We start from the raw sequence: 10867 nt of genomic DNA on the forward strand, positions 1-10867 counted from the left end.
ATTTGTTATAGCCTGATCTTTAGCTAATCTGGAGCTGTGTGTTACACTATTCCTCTCTCACACCAACCCTCTAAATGGTCTCCATGAATCTTGTATTTAGAGCCAAAATTTGAAATTTGTGATTAAGTCGAAATGTTATGATACCTAGTGGGACATTTTGAGGTAACTCAAATAAAATTTTGACCTGTGGATGGCCAAAAAAAACCAAAAGTGGGGGAAACACGCTTCCTTCATTTCCTGGATTATTTATTTTATTTTATAGGACTAAATTGTTCAAAGAAAAATCGTTTTGGTTTAGCTTTTGTTATTATTACTACTACATTAACTTTGGTGTAAATCACTACAGTCTGCTCTTATAGTGTTCCACCTGGTGCCTGGAGGTCGATAAAAATCGCAGCACGTCACTAAAGCCTGTCCTCACCCGGCTGCCGTCGCCGGTCCGGGGTGTCCGTCGCCGTCCACTTGAGCACCTTCAGTCACCAAAATGGCGAATGTGGTGCTGGAGTTTAAGGTTTCTGCCGGTGATTCAGAGCCACAGAGTCGCCCTGTCCTGATCATCGGGCAGCACACCAACCTGCAGCAGGTCAGCTGGAGCCAGATCAAAGGAAAACTCCAGCCGGTCGTTAGCAAAGAGGTAATCTTATAAATGATAACAAAAGCTCGGTACCGGCTAATGTTAGCGTCACGCTAAGCAAAAGTTAGCAAAAGCTAGCACAGCTAAGTTATTTCATGACACAGCTAGCGAAAAAGAGTCCAAAGGGCAAAGCTATAACGGTGTCAGTGTAGGCTACTTAGTAAGCTAAGAGCTACAATAGTCAAGAGATGTTTGCGGTCTTATTTGTTTTAGGGTTTTTTTTTCCATTATCATTATTATTGTCATAATCACAATTATTATTATTAGTATGACCGTAGAAGTAAATCTCACAACACCAGTAATTCGTATTTTGCTTACTTCCACGGTTGCCCGGCTGTCACATAACTCCTGGATGATTGTAGGTTAGAAAAGCAGTACTTAAACCCAGACAGTGGTCATTAACCTGTCTCCGAATAGGAATTTGCAACTGGAGCATTGACGAGGTTAAAGTCCCAGTCTTCAGTATCCAGATAACTAATGCCGTACCACTGCAGCATATCGCATATGTGTAAACTTATTTTCAACATAATCGACATACTGTCGATGGAGTTTGTCCAACGTGCTCCTGGTGAGTGATTAGATCACTGGTGGTGGATTTGGTGGGCAGACTAATACGCTCAGAGTCATTGAGTGTGACAGTTTTCCAATCAGCGTCGGACTGTTTGTGTACAATGATTTGCTGAGACACTGTTGGCCTGCTCCATGAAGCGCTCTGATTATTCTGAGCATGTGTATGTACCTTCTAAGGTGATAAGTGTGAAAGCATCTGGAAACATTGTGACACTAGGAATTTTTCAAACCCAGTATCTCAAATTCCCATCACCTACTGGTTCACTTGCCTCTTATTTTAATCTGGTGGAAGCACTGTGTACATACTGCTGACTGGTTATAGTCTTTCCAAAACATTCCCAAAACCGCTTTGTAGATTCCTGTCATAAACATCTGGAATAACATATTTAATATTAATAGTGGATTATTATTACATCATCAGAGATTGTTGATTTCCCAGACTGCTTGTACTTAGTTTACAAAGAGTAAAAGAATTAGAGGATTTAACAAAAAATGTTTTTCAAAGCTTTAACATCTTTGTGGTGAGTCAGAAATGTCAATTTTTCCTCATGTTTTCTCAGATCTGGCAGGCAGCTCTGAGTGCTTTAAACCCAAACCCCACGGACAGCTGCCCCCTGTACCTCAACTATGCCACAGTGGCCGCCATTCCCTCAAGGGTCAGCAGGCACAACAGCCCGTCTTCTGCCCACTTTGTGTCCCGCCTGGTCCGTTCCTGCCTTCCCGGAGGGAATAACCGCTGCATTGTGGTCAGTATTTTCAATCAGAATTGTTTCCTGTTTGTTCTTCGGGGAAGTCAGAGGTTACTTTAAGCTACAGAACAAATCTGTTCTTTATAGATGCCCGCTTTCTGTGCCATGGGACTTCTGGGAGTCCCATGGCACTCAAATCTGGGTCATCCAGTGGTGAGGTTGTTTGCTTCACGAAGTGGCTAACACATCTGCTCTCCAGATGGTGTGTGAGCGTTCAGATGTGTTTGCATCCTGCTGTGCTATGGCCCGGGCCTTCCCCATCTTCTCTCGCCGCTCCGCATCCTCACGCAGAACTGAGAAGAAGCATGTGACCGTGGAGTTTGTGATTGTTGGGCAAGATGCCAATCCTCTGGAGGCTGCAGAGCTTGAGGTACTTTAAAGTTTTGGGTTTTAATTGTTAGTGCTGCTCATAATTGCCTTTTTTGTGTGTGTGGGTGGTCTGCCATCACTTAATGGCCTTTGTTTTTCATCCCATGTTCAGTGTCTTTCTAACGCTGCTGATGGAGTTCGACTGAGCGCTCGCATTGTGGACACTCCATGCAATGAGATGAACACAGATCACTTCTTAGATGTTAGTGAAATTCTCTGATTTGCATAAACTTTGTTAACCTGTAACACGTTTCCATGAAAACGTTACCTGTTAAGCTTCTGTGTCCTCATTTCAGTTTGCCCATTCTCACATTAGGCTATAAAGTTAAGTCAAACTGTCGTCTATTTATTGATGTTAGTAACAGAAAGTGAATATCTTAAGATATTTGTTTACAATATCAGGAGTTAATTTCGCAAACCCATTGCATCACTTACATATCGACAATACTTTTTTATGTACACTTTAATACTTTTTAATTTTTAATTTAGAAGTAAGGAGGGTTGAAATCTGTTAAAACTAGTTTTAATATTTCTACTGCAGTTTTTCATCACAGCCATAAATTTCTGTTTCAGGAAATCAGGGCTGTGGGGAATGAACTTGGAATCACTCCAGTTATCATTCGTGGAGAGGAACTGAAACAAAAAGGGTTTGGAGGTACGACCTCTGCGCATGCCTGTGTGCTTTATTTTTAGCTTGAATTGTCACAGTTCTCCAGAATTGCTATGTCAAACTTTTTTGTTGAGTGTGCTTTAGCTAGAGAGACTCATGGTGCAACTCTAATGGAAAGAAATGGTAAACAAGAAAGTCAGCTGTGCTGTTCACTGTGTCTGGTTTCAACTGAAGACGCCAACAAGCTTTAAAGCATGGAGAGAATTTAGAAAAAAAATCTAATACATTTCTTTTTACACCTCAAATACTAAACATGCATATATACAGGAAATACTTGGTTGAGATTTCCCTAGGGACACCAGAGTGATGGATTTTTGGGACTGATCCCTAGTAGCATATTTTGAAGCTAGGCTATATATTGTTTTAGTGTTTTAGTGTTGCGTATAAGAGGCCGTAATGAAGTGCTAGCTAAAATATGATCCTAAAAGGACAAATCAGTGGCAGGCTGTAGTAGCAAAAATGCACTCAATGAAAAATTGACTTATTCTTTAAGGACTAAAATGGGCACCTATAGAAAACTGTGCCTGTAAGTCAAAACATGGGTCAAAGCTTAATTGTGTAAAAGTCTGAACATTTCAGATCACTGAAAATGCTTTTCTTTCTTCACCCTCTCAGGTATTTATGGTGTTGGAAAGGCAGCAGAGCACCCTCCTGCGTTAGCGGTACTTAGTCACACTCCTCAAGGCGCTACCCAAACAATTGCATGGGTGGGCAAAGGAATTGTGTATGACACTGGTGGACTTAGCATTAAGGGAAAGGTATGCTTCTGTTTCCTGTGGAGATGATAACTAATCATCTATTTAGAAAAACAGACCTGCATGCCTCACTTGAGTATATTTTACAGTGTTACTGGGATAGCTGATAGATGAGTTGTCTGTATATAGAAATATAATTTAACAGGAATAGAAAATTATGTTAATCAAGTGGAAAAATGCAACAATATTTGGCTTAACTCATGTATTTCACCTTAACAGTGCACTGAGTCATGGTGTGTTAGCACAGAATTTGTTGTGTGTACCCCAAACATTAATCTTCACTGTGATCTTGTGGACCATGTTGCACCTCCAAAGTCTCTGTCTGCTGTAATCTCTTAAGTTTGACAACTTTCAGTAAGCTCATCCACTGTCTGGGCAGTCTGGATGATCCTGGAAACCTCCACGCTGATCTTTTAAATAAACTCTAAGCCTATTCTCAGTAATCTGTTAGCAAGCAGCACCTTTTATATTCACTAGTTCAGCCAAAAAGCTTTTCTTACTGTAAATGAATTTATAGACAACTGGGTTGCTGTCCTGCTCACTGCAGAAGAGATCCATTACATGTAAATAAGTTGTGGTTTTTCCTTCTTCTAGACCACAATGCCAGGGATGAAAAGAGATTGTGGTGGAGCTGCTGCCGTTCTGGGAGCATTCAAGGCCACCATTAAACAGGTGAGGTGACAGAAGGATCCCACATCAGCTCTCACGGCTGTCATTTAGGCCTCAGTCTCAAATGACTAATTGGGAAGTAGTTGCTGGCTGTTGCTAAATGAAGCCAGTCGTAAAGAGGCTGCTGCACTAAAAACCTCTTTTTGATTGTTTTGGCTGCTTGTATTTTTTTTATTATTATTATTTTTTTTTTCATATAAAGTATGTGCAACTGTGACAATCTGCTAGCAACATTGGCAGTTACAAGGAAGTTTTAGGTGCAGCACTTTATACCAGCCTCTGTCTTCTGTTTGTTTCAGGGCTTTAAGGATAATCTCCATGCAGTGTTTTGCCTCGCAGAGAACTCAGTTGGACCCGCAGCCACGCGACCTGATGATATCCACATTCTCTATTCTGGAAAGTGAGACTTTTTTTATTTATTTATTTTTAAGTAGTAATATATCATTTGCTTGGAAATTGATTTGACACACTTGGTATCAAATTACCTGTGTGGTTTGTATTCAATGTCTCTCTGCCATCAAGGTGTGACTGCACATAAACTGCGTCCGATATCATTTTCCACGCTAACTCGAGAGGAATGAATGTGGGCAGTGGTATAAAATGTCCATTCTCCCTTTAAAGGTCAGTGGAAATCAACAACACTGATGCAGAGGGCAGGCTGGTGCTGGCTGATGGAGTAGTGTATGCCAGCAAAGACCTGGCTGCTGATATTATTCTGGATATGGCTACACTGACAGGTGCACAGGTGGGTGACTCTCACTAAACCAACCACTGCAGGTGCCCAGATCAACACATTCTGTACTGTGAGGCAGGTGCTGCTTCATAGCTGAAGTCTCTTTGTTTCTGTTGCTCAGGGAATCTCCACAGGAAAGCACCACGCAGCTGTGATGACAAACAGTGAGCAGTGGGAAGCTGCAGTTGTGCGTGCGGGCCGCAGCAGCGGGGATCTCGCTCACCCTCTGGTCTACTGCCCCGAGCTGCACTTCAGCGAGTTCACCTCTGCTATGGCTGACATGAAGAACTCTGTGGCAGTAAGTGGCAAAATCCACACGCGTGGCAAGACACAATCCATATCAGACACGGAAGAATTTAAAATACAGGGATTTCACCACCTACTTCAAACAAGCTCAGTTTAGCTCGTTCATCTTGGTACTATCACATGGGTGGCTCAGGAATTTTGCACAGTATAAATTACAATGAAATTTTTATTTTATTGTTGTGTAAATCATTATATATTCCTTACTTAATGTATAATGTGTGTGTATGTGTTAGTCCCGTAGGGAAATTACTCCTCTGCATTTAACCCATTCACCCAGTGAAGCAGTGGGCAGCCACCAGTGCAGCGCCCAGTGCTCAGGGGTACCTCCAGGTAGCCTTCAGTGAGCCGATCATGGGGCAACCACTTTACCTACTGAGCTATCTTTGCCCCCCATTAAGTCCTTTAATATTGACAAAATCTGGGAGATGTGCTTCCAGAAAGTGACCTGACACGGTTGGATGAAGAGATGTGACCTCACCATTTTTAAGTTTTTACAGCACATAAAACCACTGATCTCTGCTAAAGAGAAGAAACAGAAGATTTTATGAGTTGTATGGTTTTGTGAATTTTGTGCAGACTTGTTATCGTCAGACTCGTCGATAACAAGTGTGACGATTTTCCAAAATATCCAAGCTTAGGGCGATCCGTGATAACTCACTAACGGAGATTTCCCGCGTTAATGCGGTTATGGCGTTAATGTCATTTTAACAAAATTAACACTGACAGCATTAGTATTTTTTTCAATGGCTGTTATAATTTATTCAGGCTTGGTTGCTGAGGTGCGTGTGTGTTTTGCATTGACAGGATCGGGAGAACGCGCAGAGCTCCTGTGCTGGCCTCTTTATTGCATCTCACCTGGGCTTCGATTGGCCCGGTGTCTGGGTCCATGTTGACATTGCCGCTCCTGTTCATGCTGTGAGTATCCCATGCTTCACTGTGTGGATGTGATTTTTAAAAAGCAAGCCTATGAACACATTTTTGTTAACTAAAATAAATCATTATGTTGTTCATGTTCATACATCACCAGCAATACAGTGCGGTGCACTTAAAACACCGCTGCAGCACGCACATGGATAGAGTCTGTTTGCTGCTTTTCGTATGGCTTATTTAGTGAGTCACCAATCCACAACAGTGATAATACAGTGCAGGGTTTTCAGTTTTACTACTGTTTACGTTTATTGGATTGTGAAGTCAGGGTTGGTGGGGATTTTCTGACTTTCTGAGGAGGAAATTTCGATTCTGAATTTCCAGTTTCCTGCTTCAGATGGAGTGCAGCGTGTTTTTTGCTTCAGGTTCAAGTTGGAAATTGTAGTGCATCACTGAAGTTGTTCAGAGTACTGGCTTTAATCACACCTACAAATTTGTGCCAAGTCCTTTTTTTTTTTTTTTTTTTTTTTTTTTGTCTTTTAATTATATTCTTATTGAAGAAAGGAAAAAAAAAAAAAGGGACTTGTTACAATAAAGTGTGCATTGACATTATTTAGTCAAAAAAAGAGAAAAGGAAAAGAAAAAAGCAAAACCCTTTTTCTTAGTCCTTTTGTTTTACATTCTGATAGCAAAAGAATAAAATTAACTCATTGGCTTGACAATGTGTTACATAATGCAGCATGTTTAACTTATTTACAAAAACTACATTAGGTACATATTATGAAGTTGAGGGTCAACCTGACATTGTTCGATACATGGGAGATACACCAAGATACACCAATTCAGGGCTGGTCTTACCTAAATTCAGGGCGGATGGGGGACACAAAGCTAATCCATTTATTCCATATTTTGTAGAATTTGTCTTTCTGAATTTTTAAAAAGAATGTCAATCTTTCCATTTTAAATATTTCGAAAACCACATTAAACCAATCCTCAAGCGTTGGCGGAGTTGGATTTAACCACTTTCTGGTTATTGATTTTTTGCTGGCTGCTAATAGCGCTTGTAAGAGTTTTGTGTCCCCTCCCCGGACCGAGCCAGCAACCAAGCCCAAGTACAAATTTACAAAATTGATGTCAAATTTTATCTTAAAAACCTCACACAAAGTTTTATGGATTCCCAGCCAGTAATTTTTTAATTAATTTTAATTTTTAGTAATTTTTCCCAGCCAAGTCAAGTAAATATTGAGTGAAGACTCTTAAGAAGTAAAGGGCTTTGCTGAATGTTTGAGGAAGTTGGCACCAAACACCACTGTAAAGCCTCACCTCTGAGCTAAACATTAAGGAAACCTTTGACTGAGCTTATAAAACACAATCTGCAAAGACTGTGTGAGTAAAGCTGAAAGGAGAATTAGCACTGATTTAAAATGAGACTTTACCGTTATTTGACCAAACTGTCCAGCTGTGTCAATCCAGTGGTGTTTAGGTTTAGAGCGTATTCGGAAGTGCATAAAAACGAACGTGTAGAACAGGAATAAAGTGGTTGCCAGTAAATGCCGTGACGTTCTTTCTATCAGGGATGTGCATACACTTGTCTGATTTCCTTGCTACACAGAGACTAGAGGAGCTGCTTTCTGGCGTATGCTTCCTCAATCACTGCGAAACTTCCCATTGTGTTTGAACAAAACAAGATCAGCTGACCTTACTGCCTGTGACTGGTCAACCTTTAAAATAAACTGGTTTTATAACTTTCCTGCAGGTGGTTTCCTGATGCTCTGTCATGGTCTTGTGATTCAGTTCATAAACAACAGTCCTTACGCAGGCTTTCTCTCTAATAAATCTCCATATTTGTGGTTGTCTTGTGTTAGAAATTGGTTTAAACAGCTTTGTTGTGGCAACTTTTATGCTGAATCAGGTTTCCAACAAGAGATTATGGCAGCAATAACTGAATGGAAAGTGGAGGATAAGGTTATTGGTTTTTAAGAGCTTTTCTTCTCTCTTGCAGGGAGAGCGTGCCACAGGTTTTGGTGTCGCTCTGCTCATGGCCCTGTTTGGTCAGGCATCCGATGACTCCATGCTGAACCAAGTTTCTCCTCTGGGTGCAACCACCAACGCGTCCGAAGACCACATGGAGCGCGACTGCAAACGGCGAAGATTGGTCTAATGAGGGAAAGGGGGGGGGAAAAAACACCACTCCACGGTTCACTCCCCCGACTGCTCCTGTGCCACCACACACTCAAACTGTTTAAGCAAGTGCTTGTCCAATTTAGAGATAAAATGTTTTAGAGTCTGTGTTCTGTGTTTGACTTGACCGAATAAACCAGATAAAAATGAGTCAATCAGATGTGGTATAAATGATTGTGATCAAGCACAGGCCCTCATTTGTGCTCGTTACGTGGCACTTGCCGCACTGATTGCCTCAATAGCTTCTTCATTATTCAGTTCTCATTGGTTATATTAAAATGTAAGCAAACTTCGAGTTAAATTAATTATTGATTCATTCTTCCTTTTTTTTTTTCTTGTGTTTTTACCAGATTCTACAATTATTGCAGTTGAATTTTTTTTTTTTTTTTTTTTTTTAACCCCATACCTCAAATGTTGCTTTCCAGTGTCCATTTCATCAGCAGAAATTTTTGTAATTTCATGCTTTATGCAAACAGAGAATAACGCCATACATGTTGTACTTAGACGTTCTGAAAATCACTGGCTCAAGATCAGTGAAGATAGACGTGTTATCTTTTGTAACAACTGCACTTTGTTAACGCTTTGTATCTTTGGACTGCCTAATCTCTGGACCAAAATGAGTGCTCACTGCACTTTTTAACAGTTTCACTCTGTCACATGACTGCTGACATGCTTTGTCAGCATAAAACACACAGGCCAGACGTTAACTGTAAGTTGAAGTGTTCGTTTCCAGCACAAACAAGTTTGTTTTTTCTTCTTCTATTCGTATGACAATCGTGTTGTCCGTCAATAAAGGTGGTGCCATCTGTCATCTGTGTATGTAGATTCAGTCACTACAGAATTAATAAGCTGAAGGCTTGTTTGTACAAACAAAAACAAACAAAATGATCTTATCCCCTCACATGACTTCAGCAATGTCTATCCAACTTGGCATGCCAAGTGCTTTTATTTGTAGTGCGGTTTGCTGTGCTGGTGTCTTGTAGCAGATCCCCAGTTATCATCTTTCCCTGTCATTAAAATTTCAAAATAGCCAAACACCTAAAAAAAAAAAGTATTCAGTGCAACTCTATTTTATTTATATGTGTATATATATGTGTGTGTGTATGTTACTCACAGCAATAGTCATCACAAGGCTTCATAAGAACACTTCTGAGGCAAATCTACTCTCTACTGTTACCAATTTCTCATCAGATTACAGCTTTATAATTAACCACGCTGATTTCATTGTAGTTTGATTAAGTAGGAGATGATTAAGCATTGTCCTAATCATCTCCAGGTTAAAACATCCCTCTGTGTCTAAAGATTTGTGGTGTGTGTGTGAGTAATAACCTCTTGTATTGGATAATGTCACAAAAAATAGGGTGTTTTTAGGCTTAAACCTTGGTATGACTAAAGCTCAATAAATCAATCAATCAATCAAGGCTTTATTCGCCACGTGCAGGTTGCCCTGCAGTGAAATAGGACACCCCCACCCCACCCCCCCGACCTTACACACACAACACAGACATCACATGGGGATACAGGTCGGAGATCGGTAGCGTTACAGAAAAAAAACACTGAAATATACACTACAATGGGAAAGTACAAGAGGAAAAAAAGAGACCTCTACTCATGCTGGACAGCATGAGAACAGAGAACAAAAAAACTCCTCTGCACAAAAAAGCACATAAATGTCCACAGCACAACCTTATGGAACACATGACAAGCCACAAGGTCGGGTGGGGGGTGAGGAGTAATCAAACACAGCAGCCGTCCTGCCCAGCGCTACCATTCCAGCCCGGGCTCAGACCCGCCGTGTTCCCAGGAGGGAACAAGCATTGAAGGCGTTTGGAAAGGGAGGTTGGATGAGTGTGTGCGTGTCCAGAGTTCAGCTGAGACAGTGTCCTTCACCCTGCTAGGCTAAGTAAACAGTCTTCCAGCCAACCCAGGTGGCCTTGCATGGAATGGGAAGGAACAGACTAAACACAGTCGTTATCAGGGAGTTTTTGTTCCGTGCCAGCCTTGCGACCGCAGCTGGCGCCGAAAGGGTATCCGCACATGAAGTGATGGTGCTTTTTACTTTAGTGCGAACAGCTCATATGAGCTGACAAACAGACAAACTGAGCATCAGAAAGAGGAAGGAAAGTTATTTAAGTGAGATTGAATGTGGCATGGTTGATGTTGCTGGGTGGCCTGTTCCAAAAGCTGCTGAACTACTAGGATTTTCCTGCACAAGAAGAATAAACAAAGAATCAAAGATCCAGGGGGTGGCTGTTCTCTGAGCAAAAATGTCTCGTTGGTGTCAGAGATCAGAGGAGGATCCCTAGACGGCTTCAAACAGATAGGAAGGTAACAGTAACTCATTATAATATAATCAAGATAAGC

The 10867-nt window shown here is 41.1% G+C and overlaps 1 protein-coding gene across 1 annotated transcript; it reads left to right on the forward strand.

Annotated features, from left to right (window-relative positions):
* Positions 1 to 426: 426 nt before the first annotated feature.
* On the forward strand, positions 427 to 9314 carry npepl1 (aminopeptidase like 1). The gene is made up of 12 exons (XM_085273732.1): positions 427 to 634; positions 1765 to 1950; positions 2153 to 2323; positions 2435 to 2524; positions 2896 to 2977; positions 3608 to 3750; positions 4342 to 4419; positions 4716 to 4816; positions 5038 to 5161; positions 5271 to 5447; positions 6260 to 6370; positions 8325 to 9314. Exons 1-12 carry the CDS (start codon positions 485 to 487, stop codon positions 8481 to 8483), a joined length of 1572 nt encoding a protein of 523 aa, XP_085129858.1. The 5' UTR covers positions 427 to 484; the 3' UTR covers positions 8484 to 9314.
* The last annotated feature ends 1553 nt before the right edge of the window (positions 9315 to 10867 follow it).

Source organism: Mchenga conophoros, linkage group LG5, assembly GCF_057382185.1.
Source record: "Mchenga conophoros isolate Kocher_MC1m ecotype Shallow Benthic linkage group LG5, M_conophoros_male_GT1.1, whole genome shotgun sequence".
In the NCBI taxonomy this organism is placed as follows: Eukaryota; Metazoa; Chordata; class Actinopteri; order Cichliformes; family Cichlidae; genus Mchenga; species Mchenga conophoros.

Bases quoted from the DNA above. Each gene is read 5' to 3' on its own strand.
- npepl1 (XM_085273732.1), top strand. From the start codon at position 485: ATGGCGAATGTGGTGCTGGAGTTTAAGGTTTCTGCCGGTGATTCAGAG. The intron at 2,324-2,434 runs GTACTTTAAAGT...TCCCATGTTCAG, and splicing joins TGGAGGCTGCAGAGCTTGAG to TGTCTTTCTAACGCTGCTGA. The intron at 2,978-3,607 runs GTACGACCTCTG...TCACCCTCTCAG, and splicing joins GAAACAAAAAGGGTTTGGAG to GTATTTATGGTGTTGGAAAG.